Genomic DNA, 19,863 nt, shown 5'->3' on the forward strand with positions numbered 1-19,863 from the left:
GTTTGCTACTTCCAGAAATATTTATTCAACATCAGATTTTTTTTTTCTTGTGCTGGAAGGGTTAGATATACAATACTTTTCGTTAAACCTTTCAATAAGTGATTTTTACTAAAATGCATATATAATAATTTACAGAGTAAATATACGATAAATCCATCATTGGTTTGAAGAGGTTAAATTCACCATCCTTTTTCTTTCTTTTTTTTCTTTTTTACCTGACTCACCGAATCCACATATCCCAGGCTCTGGTATTGAGCTTTTTGCAGCCTCCCTTGTCCATAAACCATTCTCTGATATTATGGTAGGTCTGTGGCTTGTACTGATGGAGTCTCTTGCACAAATCGCAGAACCCTTGGGCTTTGTTGCTCCATCCATCGTCCACCCAGTAGTGCTGCTTCCACCTGCAAAGAGAGAATGGATGAAATCTATATCATGATGTCGCCACCGCAAATGGAATTTATTTTGCTTTGTAGAGATCCTTCATAATGAAGTGATTAGTATATTTCTTACAAACTTTAAAGCTACCACTACATCTAGCAACATCAGTCATTATCACTATCGCTACATTTAACTACAACAGTTACCACCACCATCACTAAATTTAGTTGTTGTTTTCTCACGCGAGGAAGACGGAACCAAAGACCAGAAACCCGTAAGACTGCTCTGTCCAAGGGAAAAAAAAATGTGACAGAGCCAAATTCAAAATCTGTTCATTTCGAGATGCCTGGACACATTGCGTTTGCAAGACTGGAGGTTATAGGCAGTAGGGAATATAGACAGAGGAAGTCAGTTCCAGAATTGTCCTGTTTCATACATGAAGGACTGGGAGTAACGGTTAACTCTATCACTAGAGAGTTGCACAGAAAAGGAATGAGCGTTTGCTTTTTGACGGATGCTACACGCCCGCCGTAGTAGTGGAGGGATGCAAGCAGACAGTTCAGAGGAGCTGTGACTATTAAAGAAGCGAAAGAAAAGAGATAAAGATGCAACAGTGCGGCTAAGAGACAGAAGTTGAAGGGAGCCAGCAAGAGCAGGAGAGTCGATGAGATGAAAAGCCCTTGACTCCACCTTGTTGCGGAGAGCTGTATGTGGGATGCCTCTCCTTACATAAGAGTTGTATTCTACACAGAGGAGAATAAAACCTGTGTTTAAAGTCAATAACTGTGAAGGGGTAAAGAAGGCACGGTGTTGGCTTAGCACACCTAATCACTTGGAAGCAGATTTTACAAGAGAGGTAAAATGATCGTTCCAAGATAAATCCCAAGAGAATGAAACCACAAATATATTTAAAGACGATGCAGGACTGAGTTGGATATTGTCAAAAATAAGAGGATACTCCTGCGGAAGATTATGACGGGCTGAAAGATGTTGGAACTGAGTTTTTGAAGCATTAAAAGCAACAAGATTACTTTTTCCCCAGTTAGAATGATGGGTGCCATAGCCTCACCCCTTATTTGATGATGTAAAGGCTGAGATGGACGCTATGGGAAGCGAATGGAAAGGTGAAGGATGGAGTCATCAGCGGATGAATGGACAGGGTTAGGTCATTGATGAACTGAAGGGAGAGAGTTGGCGATAGGACAGAACCCTGAGGAACCCCAATGTTGATAGCTCTAGGGGAAGAACGGTGGCCGACTACAACAGCGGCTACAGAACGACCAGAAAGGAAGCTAGAGATGAAGGCACATGGATAGAAACCGAAAGAAGGCATTTTGGGAATTAAAGATTTATGTCAGACTCGATCCATAAAGTGCAACTGCAACACTTTCTCTAATGCCCCGAAAGGAGGATGACCAGGAGTCTAAAAGGTACCGTAGGTAAGAAGTTCGCCTGTAGAGCAAACCTGACGGAACCCATACTGACGATCGGAAAGAAGGTTGTGATAGGAAAGATGCTTTATTAGTTTATTTATTTATTTATTTATTTATATATTTATGTTAGTCATATATTTAAAAACTTTTTAAATACAGAATGTTAAAGCAATTGGGTGATAGAGGTCTGGGAATAGTCAACCTTCTTTGGGTCAGGCTGAATGAGAGCAAACTTCTAGAAAGGAAAGTTGACAGAAGAGAAAAAGTTTGTCAAGGCAGGGTGTAGTACAGTTCTTGAGGAAAACAGGAAGGATTAACTACCTTTAGTTGCCACTGTTACCATCACCATCGTTACATTTATATACATCTCTTGATACCTGTCAATGCATTTAGCTACAATAATTACTATTAACACATTTTCCTACAATTCACTACAGCCTGCTACAAAAGTTACTTCCTCAACATATTATCACTGTTAATATTGCCGGTACCAGACATATACACCCAACATCTTACCTGAAGAACTGGTTGTAAGCAGTGTCGTTTTTGTCAAGGTACTGCAGATGTCTAACGAGGTGCTCAACGCTGGGATAGTCCAGCACGTTGATGAAGGACTGGGGCGGCGCCAGCTGGGAATAGTTTGCCAAACCGAACACCACAGGTACAACGTCATACCTAAGAGGAGAATTGGTAAAGATGACATGAAAATTAAGACAGGGTTCACAGTGACTGGAAAAGAGTGAGGGGGGGAGCAAAGGAAAGGGAGGGAGGAACAGAAAACTAAGAAAAAAGGGGCAAAACATTCAGCAACAACAAGCACTACAAAACCGTGAAGCCCTACTTCACAGCAGGAGACCGTATGAAATCCAGAGGCTTACAGTAAACATTGATAATTCTACTGCCAGCCTTAACAATGCATAAAAGATATCTCTGATAGCCGCACACACCCCTGCGGTATTCGAAGGAGGAAAAATATATATATATATATATATATATATATATATATATATATATATAATATATTTTTAATACAAGGAAGAAGGAACCAAAGGCCAGGAGCACGCAAACCGTTCCTTCCAAGGAAAATACTAAAACAATACAAAAGAGAGCAAAATTCAAGACCCGCTCATTTCGACATGCCTGGAAACACTGTGTTTGAAAGACTGGAGATCATAGGAAGTGGAAATACGACAGAGGGAGACAGTTCCAGTGTCAACCTGTTGCATAAATGAAGGACTGAGAGTAACGGTTAACTCTTCCATTAGAGATTTGGACAAAAAAGGGATGAGAGTTTATTGCTAGACGGGTGCTACGCGCCAATTGTAGAGGTGGAGGGATGCAAACAGACAGTTCAGAGGAGCCGTGACCAATGAAGTAGAGATAGAAAAGAGATAAAGATGCAACAGTGTGGAGAAGAGACAGAGGTTGAAGGGAGCCAGTAAGAGCAGGAGAGTTGATGAGACGAAAAGCCTTTGACTACACCCTATTGAGAAGAGCTGTATGTGGAGAGCCTCCCCACAAATGAGAGTTGTACTCTACACAGGGGCGAATAAAACCAACTTATAAAGTCAACAACTGTGCAGGGGTAAAGAAGGTACGGAACCGGCTTAGCACACCTAATCTCTTGGAAGCAGATTTTACAAGAGATGTAATATGATCTTTCCAGTATAAGTCCCGAATGAATGAAATCCCAAGCATGTTGAAGGATGATGCAGGATTGAGCTGGATGTTATTAAACATTGGTGGTTACTCCTATGGAAGATTTTATCGGGTTAATAGGTGCATTAAATACACGATTATTCTTACCCCAGTCAGTGATACGAGCCAAGTCAGAGACATTAAGGGTGCCATAGTATCATCCCTTGTTTGTTGAAATAACTGCTGAGATGGACATTGCAAGAACTGAATGGAAAGGTGAAGGGTGGAACCATCAGCGTATGAGTGGATAGGGTTAGAGGTACAGCTTAGAAGGTCATTGATGACTAAAAGGAAGAGAGTTGTTGATAGAACAGAGCCCTGAGGAACACCACTGTTGATAGATCTAGGAGAAGAATGATGGCCATCTACAACAGCGGCTATAGAGCGACCAGAAAGGAAGCTATGGATAAAGGTGCCGATAGAAGGACAGAAACCATAAGAGGGCAGTTTGGAAATTAAAGATTTATACCAGACTTATCGAAAGCATTTTAGATGTCAAGTGCAATGGCAAAGCTTTTGTCAAAGTCCCGAAAGGAGGATGATCAGGAGTCTGAAAGGTAGGTGAGATCGCCAGTGGAGCGTCCCTGACGGAACCCATACTGACGATCAGAAAGAAGGTTGTCATAGGAAAGATGCTTTAAAACTTTTCTGTTATGAATATACTCGAAAACTTTTGAGACACATGATGTTAAAGCAATTGGACGATAGTCAGAAGGTTGGGAATGGTCACCTTCTATATATATATATGTATATATACGAAGCCTCTGTGCTACAGTGGTAGAGCGTGCGTCTCGCGCGCTGGTGGACGCGGGTTCGCCTCCCGCCAGAGTTGTAAAAACTTTGGGAAGCGTTCACCGAGTCACTTGGGAAACGTTTACCGAGCCACTTACTACTTTGGCGGACATAGAAGATGCTGTGGTTGAACCAGTGTCGTGTACTATACCTCATACCAATTAATTTGGCCAGGCATGTATGGCAACACTGTTCCTGCCGAGATTCTGATTGGCTGGAGGTGTTTGTTCGATTTCGTTGTTGCTAAAACTGATACTCTTTTTATTATCTGATATGATACTGAGTTTGTCGACAATACAATCGTCAAAAGCAATAAGAAATCCGTTATATACTTATCAACAATGAAATTTTCGTAGGAAGATAGAGATATGAGTCAACAAAGTATTATAACCGTCCAAGTCAAGGTCAGCATTCGAACAATTCCTTTAAATCTCCGACACTCTGTAATAAAACAGAAAATTAAGGAAACCTGCTTAATCTAAGCTTTGGTATAACACACATTTAAATTTTAAGATCAGTCCGCACCCTTAAATCGTGCCACAACTCTGAATAATTAAAAATTCTAATGAAAAGATGAGTTCTGTGGGGAGGGAGGTTTGAAAAAATCGCGAGAAATCAAAGTAGGCTAAAGGAAAACTGTTTCATTATATATCCTCTATTATCACAGTACGGACTGATCTTAAAATTTAAATGTGTTATACCAACCCTTAGATTAAGCAGGTTTCCTTAATTTTCTGTTATATTACGGAGTGTCGGAGATTTAAAGGAATTGTTCGAATGCTGACCTTGACTTGGACGGTTATAATACTTTGTTGACTCATATCTCTATCTTCCTACGAAAATTTCATTGTTCATAAGTATATAACGGATTTCTTATTGCTTTTGACGATTGTATTGTCGACAAACTCAGTATCATATCTCATAATAAAAAGAGTATCAGTTTTAGCAACAACGAAATCGAACAAACACCTCCAGCCAATCAGAATCTCGGCAGGAACAGTGTTGCCATACATGCCTGGCCAGATTAATTGGTATGAGGTATAGTATGCTTACACCCAGTCGGCTTAACCCGTGCCGTCCCGAGGACGTAATTCCACGTCCTCACGTTTTGTCACAGCTAATCCCGAGGACGTACTTCAACGTCCTGCAATTGCAAGGTTCATAATTTCCACAATTTTCAATTTTCGCTAGTCATTTTTGGTACATATACACGGGACACCTGCCTCAACAAGATGCCAGGCAGAGACAATGCCTTACCCAGCATGACCTCCTCCCCCCCCCCTGCATGCCCTTTTCTCAGCAATTCACCTGTTATCAGTGACCTGACCAGTATAGCCATGTCATGCCACGGTACGAAATTCAGGGCCAGAGTGATTCCCCAATCAATGACAATGTGGAGGACAAACTTTACATAGCATTAGAGGAAGAAACAGTTAGAAATGATGATCAGGTAATGTGGCAAAAAAAGGTCAGGTATTAGCGAGTGAAACAATGCTTATAATGCCTATATTACTGCTTGAAAACCAATATACTTTTGTACTACATATAAATTCGTAACAGTAAATAAATAAATACCGTTTATGAGTGGTGTGAAATAGTTATCCTCCCATAGAACTCGTTTTCTTTGGCGCCAGCCTGATAGAAAACCCAGTAAAGTAAGGAGGCTCTCCTACCTGTAATGAGTATTTTAAACCTGTGAGCGATTTCTCTATGAATTTTCGATGTTTCTCACCAAAAGCGAAAGTTTTAGCAAAAAAAAAAAGTCAAAAATTGACCGGGATTGGGGGGTACCAGTGGTCAAAAAGTGGCCGGGACTGGGCGGGTTAAGGCAGGACAATTACACTTGGTTTACAGACTACACACACATCCAAAGCCACTCTAACATTACAATCACACTTACAAGCACTTCTCACCCTATACACAGTCTCTGCCAGACAGCCTAAGCCAATGAGTAGAGGTACATTGGCTGTATAGTCCCTGCTTCGGTAGGGATAGGCCGCTCCTGCAGTGGACACTCAACAGCTGGTGATGATGATATACTGCGTGTGTATATATATATATATAATATATATATATATATACACATACATATATATATATATATACATATATATATATATATATATATATATATATATATAAATATGGAAAATAACCACAGGTGAAATGAAAGGAGCGACAGTGAGTACTTTCGTATATTACATTTGCATATATATATATATATATATATATATATATATATATATATATATCATCTCATCAGCCGTTTGAGTGTCCACTGCAAGACCGGCCTATCCCGACCGAAGTCGGGACGATACAGCCAAAGTATCTCTATCAAGTGGCTTAGGCTGTCTAGTAGAGATTGTATGTAGGGTGAGAAGTGCTCGTAAGTGTAATATTATTGTAGTGTTGGAGTGGCTTTGGAAGTGTGTGTAGTCTGTGAACCCAGTGTAATCGGCCCGCGCAAGTCGACTGGGTGCAAGCATACTTTATAGTATGCGACACTGGTTCAACCACAGCACCCCTTGTGTCCGCCAATGCAGTACGTGGCCGGGTGAACACTCCCAAAGTTTATTACCCTGGCGGGGCGCGAACCCTGGCTCACCCGTGTACGAAACGCATACTATACCACCGTACCACAGAGGCTCCATATATATATATATATATATGTATATTGTTACGGTGGCGCCAGTCCGGGGCTATTACAAAAAAGACAACAAGTCAGCCTTAGATGATCGGCCTCCACTGCGTTGCAAAAATAACGCAGACCCCGGCACTGACACTCCGCAAACTAGAGAAAAACTGCGCAACGGAAAAGTACTTACTTAAGAACGCAACACTCTGTACTTTGATAATAAAACGGAACAGCCTACCTATAGATCTAGCCTACTATCGTCACTACTGGAAGTAATACCGCCCGAGACAGTATACAGGAACACCTCCCACTTACTTCCGGTGGTGACGACTTCTACTTAACCCGTGTCCAAGGGGGAACGCAGTTAATGGCTCACGATAGTTCTCACTAGCCTTGTGCAAAGAGATGGGATTAAACAGTGTAGGGGTTAGGGGTGTGTGTGTGTGTATGTACGTGTGTTGGGGAACGTTAACAAAGGCAGCGAGAGACTACGGTGAGCTAGACTGGCCCTCCAAAGACAACAAGGTCACAAAAACAAATAAAATATCTACTTCCGTCAGTCAGCAACAAAAAGAATAAAAATAAACTTAAATGAAAACGCCAGCTCGGCATAAAAATGACTGGGGAGAGAGAGAGTGTGCACACACGCACGATACGGAAGCTAGCTGGGAAGAGACTGACTCTGATCAAGGCTCGTGCACGGCGAAGCGCGAACGCATAATCAAATTAATTAATAAGAACTTATATTCGTGCCCCTCTCTCTCTCTACAATAAACTGGTACTTCTAATGCAAGCAAAACATCATTAAATATACTGGTAGCTCACACAAGACAATCAAAATAATCAAATGCATTCTCAGCATGGTATTAAATAAAATTGCCCTCAGTGGCAGGAACGAAAGAAACAAAAGAATTTGTAGCACTCGCTAATATAAACTCCGCGAATGACGCGGATACATACTGCATAATCCCCCTAGCCCAGCTGTAACGGCTGCATCCGTGGGAACGGAAAGGCGGACAACGTAACACGCCCTTCCCCAAGGGAAAATTTTGAGCCCTGGATCAAAATTTTCGAATCAAGACCCTGACCCCTCCCTGGATAAACAATCAGCAATTACGTTATCAATCCCCTTAATATGCTTAACTTCTAAATTGTACTCTTGCAAAAGCAAACTCCAGCGGGTCAAACGCTGGTTCTTAAATTTAAACTTGTTCAAAAACTGCAGGGGATGATGGTCTGAATAAATCTTGATCACAGGGCCAAAAGGGGGCAGGTAGACAGCAAAGTGTTGCAGGGCCAGGATAATCGCTAATAACTCCTGCTCTATGACAGAATAGTTCTTCTGGGCTCTATTAAACTTCTTTGAGAAGTATGATATGGGATGTTCAACCTGGCCCTCATCTGGCTGCATCAACACTGCTCCTACCCCTACTCGGCTAGCATCAACTGCCAGCACAAAAGGTTTGTCAAAATCTGGTGCACGCAATATAGGGTGGTGGCACAGCAGAGACTTAACCGTAATAAAAGCTTGCTCACACTCGGCTGTCCACTGCCACTTCTTATCCTTGCGCAATAAGTCAGTAAGAGGGGAAGCACTGTGGAGTAATTCCCAATGAATCTTCGGTAATAGCCGATCATGCCCAAAAATCGCTGGAGGGCACGGCGACACTGGGGTGCTGCAAAGTTGGAAATGGCATCCACCTTAGCCCGAGGTGGAGCCACTTGCCCATGTCCCACAACAAATCCAAGGTACTGGACCTTAGCACGTACGAACTCGCACTTGTCTAAGTTGACTACTAAGCCAGCTTCCTCCAACCGCTTAATGAGCATTTCCACATGATCAAGGTGCTCCTCCCACTTGGTGTCATACACAATGACATCATCGATGTAAACGACACAATTGGGTATGCCATCCACCACTTTATCCATAAGCCTCTGGAAAGTGGCTGGAGCATTCTTCAATCCATAAGGCATCACCTGGCACTGATATACTGCACCACTGACAACAAAGCTAGCCACTTGTTTAGCCCGTTCCGTCAGCGGGACCTGCCAGTATCCTTTTACTAAGTCAAGTTTGGTGATATAAGTGGCATTTCCCACCTTGTCCACGGAGTCATCGACCCGAGGTAAAGGATAAGCATCGGTCTTAGACAGTGAGTTAACTTTCCGGAAGTCCACACACAACCTAACCTTCCCATCTGGCTTCGGCTGCAAGGTAACTGGTGAACTCCACTCACTGAAACTCCTCTTGATCAATCCATGGTCCAACATATACTTGATCTCATTATCGAGAGCTTTCTGTCTGATAGGGTTGATGCGGTAAGGAGCTAATTTTACAGGCTTACTATCCCCAACGTCAATGTCATGAGTAGCCCCAAGTTGTCAATCCCGGTGAATCTCCAAAAACTTTCGGATGTTTCCATAATCTGTTGCACAGCTCTTCTCGCTTTACTGGCTCAAGGTGTCGCAATTTCTCCACCAGAGCTGCATAACCATTGCCCTCCCATAGGTCAGCTGGTAACATCTCACCACGACTAAGCACTTCCTCCTGCTCCTCCAACTCACTACCAACCACCAAAACTACAGGAGCGCTCTTATCCCTGGTTCCCTCAACGTCCACTCCAAAATCACCTTCCAGGGACTGTGGCTGTAACCCTGGTCCACTACTCACATCACCGGCACCAACAGCTCCCTCCACAGCACGTTCCCTTGATGCCACGTCCTCCCTTCCCCGTCCTTCACATCCCAGGTGAGAGACATCAGCAGTCATCCCACAATGAGAATCAACTGGGCGGTAGTATGGCTTCAACATATTAATGTGGCACAACTGAGTACTCTTCCGCCTATCTGGGGTAACAATTAGATAGTCAAGTTCCCCAACTCTCTTCTTCACAATATAAGGACCACTGAATCTAGCCGCCAGAGGTTTTCCTTGCATGGGCAGCAGTGCCAAAACTTCATCTCCTTGCTTAAACTCACGACTTCTGACCTTATCGTAATGAACCTTAATTTTCGCTTGAGCCCCTATTAGATTGTCACGGGCAAGCTCTAAAGCGCAATGCAGTCTCTCCCGAGTGCTGCAGACATAGTCAAGCAGGGATTCCTGGTTGCCAGATTTGTTGTTACTCCAGGCCTCTCGCACCACATCCAAGGGACCACGAACTCTGTGCCCAAACACTAACTCATTGGGTGAAAACCCTAACGACTCAGTTGGTACCTCTCTCACTGCAAACATAACAAAGGGTACCGCTAGGTCCCAATCCTTTCCACTATCATAGCAGAAGCTGCGCAGCATGGTCTTTAAGGTCTGATGATGCCTCTCCAGGGCACCTTGTGACTGCAGATGGTAGGCACTGGACAAAATGTGTTTGATGCCCAACTCTGTCATTGTCTGCTTAAACAAATTAGATGTAAAATTCACTCCACGGTGTGACTGCAACTCCTTGGGCAGGCCAAAATGAGTAAAGAACAGGATAAGTTGCTTGACTACTGACTTCGCCTGCATGCTTCTGATTGGTATAGCCTCTGGGTATCGCGTTGTAACATCCATTATGGTTAACAAATACTTGTTTCCAGCAGAAGTAGGAGGTAAAGGGCCCACGATATCAATGATTACCCGGGTAAACGGAGGTTCAACTGCAGGAATGGGAATCAAAGGGGCCACAGGAAGAACTTGATTAGGCTTGCCCACTGACACGTGTGACAGCTCTTAATGTACGCAGCAACTTGTCCCGGCATACTTGGCCACCAAAAATTATATCTTAAGCGCTGCACTGTCTTTCTGTTTCCCAAGTGACCCGCTAAAGGTCCCTCATGTGCTAACTGTATTAACGGCACCCTATACTGCACAGGAACCACCACCTGCACTAACTCACCCACTCCTCCATCCACCGTGGCGCCAGTGGGCGTCCATCGGCGATGTAAAACATTGTCTTTAATCAGGAACTCCTCCTTACCACACTCCATACTTCTTTCTTCCCCTACTCGAGCAAACAAGGGCTTTAATGTTACATCCTCCTGTTGCTTCACCCTCAATTCTGCTGGCCCAACACCCACCAGCTCTACTGAGGACTGAGATAAGGGACTGGTCGGGACACTGGATTGCGAAGGGCGATCAATCTCAGCGTCACCTCTAGTACACTCGACAGGGGGAGGAATGTCAGACTCCACACTGACATCATCATCACCTCTACCCTCAACAGTGACACTCTGTTCCTCAGGCGCGTTTGACGGTGGTCCTGCATCCCCGCAGTCGACCCCAGCGTCCTGAAATTCTCCTAATTCAGTCGATGGGCTGGGTTCAGTCTCCACACAGACACACTCAACACCACCTCTAGTGTCCTGAGTGGGAAGTGGAGCGGCGCCCATGCACGCATTCCCACTCTCCTCACCCACTACAGCAACACTCTGCTCACTAGGTTCCTCCATTGGTGGCCCTGCCTCACCACAGTCGACCCCAAGAACCTGTGACTTCACCAGTTCTTCCTCCCGGGCTGCAACTTGTGCCATAGATCGTGTAATTGCACAGACCGGAAACATGGCTTCCACTTCTGCATCAACTTCAATACCAATTTCTGGGGCATCAAAACACTTCTCTGCCACAACAACTGGTGGGGGAAGAGATGGAAATACTTTCTCCCCAGCCAGGTCGTTCCCCAGCAGAAAATCAATCCCCTCTACTGGCATTACATCAGCAACAACTACTTGAGCTGCAGCCTGAACAATGGGGCAATCAAGTTCCACATGAACATAATCATAGTATTCATCTGAGTTCATGCCTCTACACAGCACATACTTCCCTGAGTTTACAGGCCCTCCAGTCACGTTTCTGCACACAGACTGTTGTGCACAGGTATCACGAGCCACAGTAACTGGATAACTGATCCCATGAATTTTCACTGTGCCGTGACATATAAAAGGTTTACACCAGTCTAGGGACGATTTCTGAGGCAGTTCATCCGGAGGTGGCGTAGCATGTTGGGTAACTTTTCCAGCCTGAGCTGGCAGCGAGCACAGCCGGCTACACTCCAGCTTTCCACAGACTTCTCCCTCACCGTTACCACTCTCCCAACTCCTCTCGTTCACCTGACTCAAACCTACAATTAGTGCCATTGGTTTGGCATTTTGGGAGGCCTTCCACTTAGGGCAGTTAGGCTTGATGTGCCCACTCTGTTTGCAAAAGTAACAAACTAGCTTCGAACTGGATACAGGGCTCTTTCTCCCAGAATTACTTTTCTCCTCTGTACTTCCCTTGGACTGATTCACGGGAGATTTATCCCAGGCAGGGCCACTCACAGTCCTCTCCCTGGAATACTGAAAATTAGCATACTTGACCCCCATACTCCGCAAGGCAAACACCCGGTCATCAGTCCACGTCGCTGCTTCCTTCACGGTCTTAAATCTCTTCTCCCTAATTTTAACACCAATTTCTTTGTCAGCCATGTTGGTAAAATGTTCCATCAAAAGCAGTTCACGCACCTCGTTATACGAAGTGGCGCTCTCACTCAGCAACCACTCGTCTAACCTCTCCTCCAGATACCTGGCGTAGGCCATATAGGTGTCAGCAGGCCTTTTCCGAGCACCACGGAACAACAACCGATAAGCCTCTGGTCTAAGTTCATATGCCTTCAGGATGGCTGTTTTAAATTCATCATAATCATCTACATCCTCAGGGCTCAACCTATTATACACTTCCAAGGCTTTTCCCTTCAGCACATTAGATACCAACCCCACCCAGCGCTGCCTTGGCCACTCAAACTCCCTAGCCTTCTTCTCAAACCTGACAAACCATTCTGTCACCTTCAACTCATCAAATGCTGGCACTAATTTTAGACTCCTTGAGAACCAACTCTCCCTATCCTCTGCACGGCCTGAGGTTTGGGTATCTGAAGTTGGTCTATTAGCAGTCACCTCCAAGCGAGTCTTCTCCAGCTCAAATCGCATTTTTTCACGCTGCAACTCCATCTCCTCTCTTGCACGCTGCATCTCCATCTCCCTCTCTTCTTTTGCACGCTGCATCTCCATCTTTTTAAACTCCAACTGCAACTGAGCCTCCGGTGACAAGACTCCAGGGTATATGGGAGTGGAATGAACAGCTCCAGGGAAAGCACCAGACATACCCGGGGGAACTGCTCTTAACTGGCTCGGCGGCATCATAGATGGTAATAGTGGGGTAGCGAAACGAGGCAACTCAGCACCATAGTCAAACTCAGGGCTCACACGGGGAGTACCTTTGCTATGTGCCTCTCGTTGTTCCATATTTTCCATATCCACAGGTGACTCAGCACGTACGCGATCTGGTGTAGACACGCGTGACTCCATGGCGACAAATCAATGGCAGTACTGAATAATGAAATACTAATGCTGACTGAGAAACTACAAACACATCAACTTCACCTCAAAGCACAGAGAACGCCAAGGTAACGATATCCTAGCAAGAAAAAGGCACTGTTAGGATATCCTGATGCGAGGTCGCCACTGTTACGGTGGCGCCAGTCCGGGGCTATTACAAAAAAGACAACAAGTCAGCCTTAGATGTTCGGCCTCCACTGCGTTGCAAAAATAACGCAGACCCCGGCACTGACACTCCGCAAACTAGAGAAAAACTGCGCAACGGAAAAGTACTTACTTAAGAACGCAACACTCTGTACTTTGATAATAAAACGGAACAGCCTACCTATAGATCTAGCCTACTATCGTCACTACCGGAAGTAATACCGCCCGAGACAGTATACAGGAACACCTCCCACTTCCGGTGGTGACGACTTCTACTTAACCCGTGTCCAAGGGGGAACGCAGTTAATGGCTCACGATAGTTCTCACTAGCCTTGTGCAAAGAGATGGGATTAAACAGTGTAGGGGTTAGGGGTGTGTGTGTGTGTGTGTATGTACGTGTGTTGGGGAACGTTAACAAAGGCAGCGAGAGACTACGGTGAGCTAGACTGGCCCTCCAAAGACAACAAGGTCACAAAAACAAATAAAATATCTACTTCCCTCAGTCAGCAACAAAAAGAATAAAAATAAACTTAAATGAAAACGCCAGCTCGGCATAAAAATGACTGGGGAGAGAGAGAGTGTGCACACACGCACGATACGGAAGCTAGCTGGGAAGAGACTGACTCTGATCAAGGCTCGTGCACGGCGAAGCGCGAACGCATAATCAAATTAATTAATAAGAACTTATATTCGTGCCCCTCTCTCTCTCTACAATAAACTGGTACTTCTAATGCAAGCAAAACATCATTAAATATACTGGTAGCTCACACAAGACAATCAAAATAATCAAATGCATTCTCAGCATGGTATTAAATAAAATTGCCCTCAGTGGCAGGAACGAAAGAAACAAAAGAATTTGTAGCACTCGCTAATATAAACTCCGCGAATGACGCGGATACATACTGCATAATCCCCCTAGCCCAGCTGTAACGGCTGCATCCGTGGGAACGGAAAGGCGGACAACGTAACAATATATATATAGTATCACTGGTATACAGGGATATATATATATATATATATATATATATATATATATATATATATATATATATATATATATATATATATATAGTATCACTGGTATACAGGGAACACAATGAGTTACAATGGAAATGATAGAGGAATTAAGTTGAAGGACGCTACTAGAAATGGTTTTAGATGAAAGCTTGAGGACTGAAGCAGGAAATGATAGCATGCAGTTTGAGTTAATGAAAAGGAAAGACACGGTGGACGCCATTTTCATTATCAGGCAGTTGCAGAAGAAAATTTTAGAGGGTAACGGGAAGATGTACCGTGCTTTCACTGACTCTGAAAAGGCCCATATTAGAGTTCCAAGGGGAGTGGCTAACTGGTGTCTAAGGAAGAAGTGTTAGTAAAGATGGTATGGATGGTGGAAGAACTATATCAAGGAGCCAGTACAGCAGTCAGGACAAAGGATGGAGATACAGAGAAATCTGGAATGGAAGTTGGACTGCACCTGAGATGAACATTTAGCCCATTTTTGTGTCACTGTGATGGATGACTTACATGAAGAATTAAGTGACAGAGACGATGGCCGACGATTTTGTAATAGCTGCAGGATTGGAGGAAGAGTTGAAAGAAAGGGTGTTGCAATGGCGGGAAATATTGCACAGTGAGGTTCTCAAGGTAAACTCCCAAAAGTCAGAAGTACAGGTTAATAGCATGAGAGAGGGAGACAGAGTACAGATTAGAGATGTAAGTGACAAGGAGGTGAAACAGGTGGTAAAGTAATAAGAACTTGAACTGATGGCTGCAGGAAGAGATTGACGAAAGAGTAGGGGAAGGCTGAAAGAAGTGGTAGGAGGTACCAGTATCTGGAGACATGTTCGACTAAAGATTGCCACAAAAGTTGAATATAAAAATCCATGAAGCAGTGATGAGACCGATCCTGATGCATAGGCCAGAGATCTGCAAACTGAAGAAGAGGAGCCTGAATGAGCAGAAATGCGGATGCTTAAATGGGTGTTGGGTATTTCGGTTAGGTCTCTAAGAAATGATGACGAGAGGCGATGAGAAGGTGAGGTGTGTATCAGTGAGATCAGAACAGCAATGTTGAGATGGTACCGTACAGTCATGCTGTTAGAAATGAGAAGCAAGAGCCAATCAAGAGAGCATGGAGAAGGCCCATGGATGGAAGAAGGTCGTGAGGAAAGCAACAGAACAGGTGGAAGGATGTGGTTCAGGGGAACTTAAGTGACACTGGGCTCGTGGAGGGCGGAGCCATGGACAGACATACTGTACATGGAGATGGCTCATAGTAGGAACTAGCCCCCTAACGATAGATAGTTATTATGGATTACTATTACTTCTACTACTTTTACCACTACTACTACTACGCTAGTACTACTACTAACATTAATAATGACTAACAATAACAACAACACAACAACAACAATAATAATAATAATAATAATAATAATAATAATAATAATCCATCCATCCATCATCCAATCCTACACTACCCTATGAGGAGCGTAGGAGCCTGGGGCTAGGCAGTTGGTCCTGACATTTAAGATGAGAGTGACCAACCTCACTCATCCCTGAGTGGCATTACGTGAGCAATAAACCCCAACCACCCCTTGGATATAAACCTTCACCGGCTCAATCCGATTGGAGCACAATAATTACCCACTAAACCACCAGGCGCCAAAATTTGGTTATATGGTTACCACCCAGCGTAGTAAATGGTTTCCTGGTGTACAGGAAACCATTTGGCTTGTCACTCAGTGTATAGTCACCCATAGGCAGAAGAAAGAGGAATGAAGGAATGAAAGACAGAAGAGGGAGTGTAAAGTCACCCGTTGGCAGAAAGACGTGGAAAGAATGAAGGAAAGAAAGATAGATGAAGATGGAAGGAAAGACGGATGGAGGAGAGGACAGGGCGGACACCCGAGAGCAGCACTACACTGAGTGAGTGGATGGTGAGAGCCCCCACCTACCACAATAATAATAATAATAAATAAAAATAACAATAATAATAATAATAATAATCAATGATAATAATAATAATAATCCATCCATCCATCCATCACCCAATCCTATGTTGCCCCATGAGGAGAGTAAGAGCCCGAGGCTAGGCAAGTTGGTCATGACATTTAAGATGAGAGTGACCAGCCTCACTCATCCCTGCAGTTGCAATATAATAATAATAATAATAATAATAATAATAATAATAATAATAGTAACTGTAGTAGTAGTAGCAAGAGTAGATGTCAGTGCTCGAGGTCTCTGGACACGTGGGCAGAGGGCGTTCTTCGACATCAGGAAATTCGATCCCATGGCAGCATGTCATGTCTCTCGAAGCTGCACACAAAAGGAATGAACAAGAAAAAAATAGGAATTATCAAGAAAGGGTCCAACATGTGGACCACGGTCGATTCACCCTTGTGTTCACAACATCAGAAGGGATGAGTCCAGAGGCGGTGAGATTCTATTCGAGACTGGCAGAGGTTCTTTCTGAGAAGAAACTTCAATCGCAGAGTTTTGTTATGCCCTGGATGAGATGTCGACTGTCATTCTCCCTCGTGAGGTCTGCTCTGCTATGTCTCAGGGCACAAGATCATCAGCCCTCGGGCCTGTCTCTCTGGCGGGTATGGATTACGAAGCTACAGTGGTCGAGAGTTGCATAGACCAGCGACTCCAATAATTAAATGTCTTTATTTACACTGTATATGAATAAATATAAAATAAAATAATAATAGTAATAGTAGATGGCTGGTAACCACAGCCATTGGCGTGCTTGGGGCCAACGGATTGTAATATGAGGGTTAGTGTTAACCTTCACATTACACTCTAAATGGTGAACTGTATTAGGAAGGTTGGTTTTGATCTTCACAATATATTTCATCAATGGATGGAGGTGATTAAAAATAGTAGTAGTAGTAGTAGTAGTAGTAGTAGTAATAGTAGTAGTAGTAGTAGTAGGATAGTAGTAGTAATAATAATAATAATAATAATTAATAATAATAATAATAATAATAATAATAATAATAATGATAGTCGTATTAGTAGCAGTAGTGGTAGCAGCAGCAGCAGTATTCTTCTTCTTCTTCTTCTTCTTCTTCTTAGTAGTAGTAGTAGTAGTAGTAGCAGTAGTAGTAGTACTGGTATAATAATAATAATAATAATAATAATAATGATAATAAATAGTTACCTATTTACTTATTGTGTAGCCACAATAAGGAAGCTTCGCCATAACTATTATATATGGTATGAAATTTTGGCATCATAAACAAGTCTGTGACCTTTAAATGTAGTGAAAGGTCATTCATATTTGGATCATGTACTTAGATTAAGGTAGCTTAATGAGTAATATGAACAAGATCTGAAGACAAAGGTGTGACGAACGCATGGGTACATTTTAAATGTCTCAGTAACTGGCTAACTGTACGTCTAACTCTGACCATATTCCTTCCAGGTAATAAGAGAGATTACAACTGTATTTCTGTAAAGCTGCTGCCTTACAGCTTTTGTGGTTTTCTTTAAAGCGTGCGACAAAGAAAACACTGAGCAGATTTGAATTAAGTACTTTCTACTAGGCTAATGGCAAAATATTCAGTCAAATTTTTCAGCAAACATTTTTATCATAGGATTTTTAACCAAATAGCTGTATCTCAGTTTCTGAGATATACCAGATTCAAATATGCAACTTTTGCACCAAGAAGGAGTATATGGCATGCAGAAATAGGTCAAGATCATTTATATTTGGCACAAGTACTTGGGTTACCCTAGGGTACCTTCCTGTATAATATCATCAAGACCCAAGAACAAAAAAAGTGCACAGAAAAATAGTAATAATTCTTACGAAAACAATAAGCTTCGCCGTTTATATGGCGAAACTTAATAATAATCCATCCATCCATCCACCGTCCAATCCTACAGTGCCCCATGAGGAGCGTAAGAGCCCGGGGTTAGGCAGTTGGTCCCGACATTTAAGATGAGATTGACCAGCCTCACTCATCCCTGAGTGGCATTACATGAGCAATCAACCCCAACCACCCCTTGGATATAAACCTTCACCGGCTCGATCCGATTGGAGCGCAATACTTACCCACTAAACCACCAGGCGCCAAAATTTGGTCATATGGTTACCACCAAGCGTAGTAAATTGTTTCCTGGTGTACGGGAAACCATTTGGCTTGTCACTAAGTGTAGAGTCACCCACAGGCAGAAGGAATAGGAAAGAATGAAGGAAAGAAAGACAGAAGAGGGAGTTTAAACTCACCCATAGGCAGAAAGACAAGGAAAGAATGAAGAAAAGACAGAAGAGAATGGAAGGAAAGAAGGATGGAGGAGAGGAAAGGGCAGATATCCGACAGCAGCATTACATCGAGTGAGTGGATGGTGAGCGCTCCCACCTACCACAAATAATAATAATAATAATAATAATAATAATAATAATAATCTATCTATCTATTGCCAGACGCCTCAATCCCGTTCGGGGTGGCCACAAACAAATCGCCTCCACGTCGCCCTGTCCCCCGCCATTTCACTGCCCTGCTCCCAACTCACACCCTCCTCTCTCATATACCTCTCCACCCCATCCCTCCATCTCATCCTCGGCCTCCCCCTCCCTCTTCCCCCCTCCACCTCACTCACATACACTCTCTTCGTCAGTCTTTCACCCTCCATCCTCTCCACATGGCCAAACCACCTCAGTGTATTCCTCCTAACGCTTCCTATCACATCCACATCCACACCACAACGCTCCTTTATATCCTCATTTGTCAGCCTGTCTCTCCATGTGACCCCACAGGCTCCTCTTAAATAACTCATTTCCACTGCTCTCACTCTTGACTTCTGTCCTTCCAGCAACGTCCAAGCTTCACTTCCATACGTTAGAGTTGGTATCACACTACTGTCACGTAGTAACTTTTTCACTTCCATGCTCACTTCCCTGCTTGTTATCACTGCTTTCAAGGAAACAGCAACCTTTCTTCCCTGCTGTACCCTTTCAAGCACTTCATCCTTCAAACCTCCATCCTTACTCATCACCCTCCCCAAGTACTTAAACGTACTCACATTTTCCAATTCCTCCCCATCCAACCTCGCTGTACATTCACTGACTTAACCTCTCTCAAAGACCATCACTTTTCTCTTCCTTACATTCACCTTCAGATTCCGTTTCTTACACACACTCCCAAACTCATCCACCAAGCCTTGCAGCTCTCGTTCGTCTTCACTCAACAACACAGTATCATCTGCAAACAACAGTACAGGGAGCTTCCAAACACTACCCTCTCTCATCAGGGCCACTCCAATATCCACTACCCACTACCTTGTACCTCTTTTATTACCCCATTCATGTACAGATTGAACAACCATGGAGACATGACACATCCCTGTTTCAACCCAACCTTCAAAGAGAAAAATTCACTCAGTTCACCACCCACATGCACTGCAGCCTTAGCA

General features: G+C 43.5%; 1 protein-coding gene across 1 annotated transcript in view; it reads right to left on the reverse strand.

The window, feature by feature from the left end:
• Window positions 1-220: 220 nt before the first annotated feature.
• LOC145407786 (alpha-(1,3)-fucosyltransferase C-like) overlaps window positions 221-19,863 on the reverse strand; it is a 269,611-nt gene continuing 249,968 nt past the window's right edge. Inside the window, exons 8-9 of the mRNA XM_080278650.1 lie at window positions 2,328-2,486; window positions 221-401 (exon numbers count right to left, since the gene is read on the reverse strand). Coding sequence (XP_080134776.1) covers window positions 221-401; window positions 2,328-2,486 — 340 coding nt within the window. The remainder of the gene's footprint in view (window positions 402-2,327; window positions 2,487-19,863) is intronic.

Source organism: Coenobita brevimanus, chromosome 74 (genome assembly GCF_032717465.1).
Source record: "Coenobita brevimanus isolate Jiangsu-jjx chromosome 74, ASM3271746v2, whole genome shotgun sequence".
Lineage (NCBI taxonomy): Eukaryota > Metazoa > Arthropoda > Malacostraca > Decapoda > Coenobitidae > Coenobita > Coenobita brevimanus.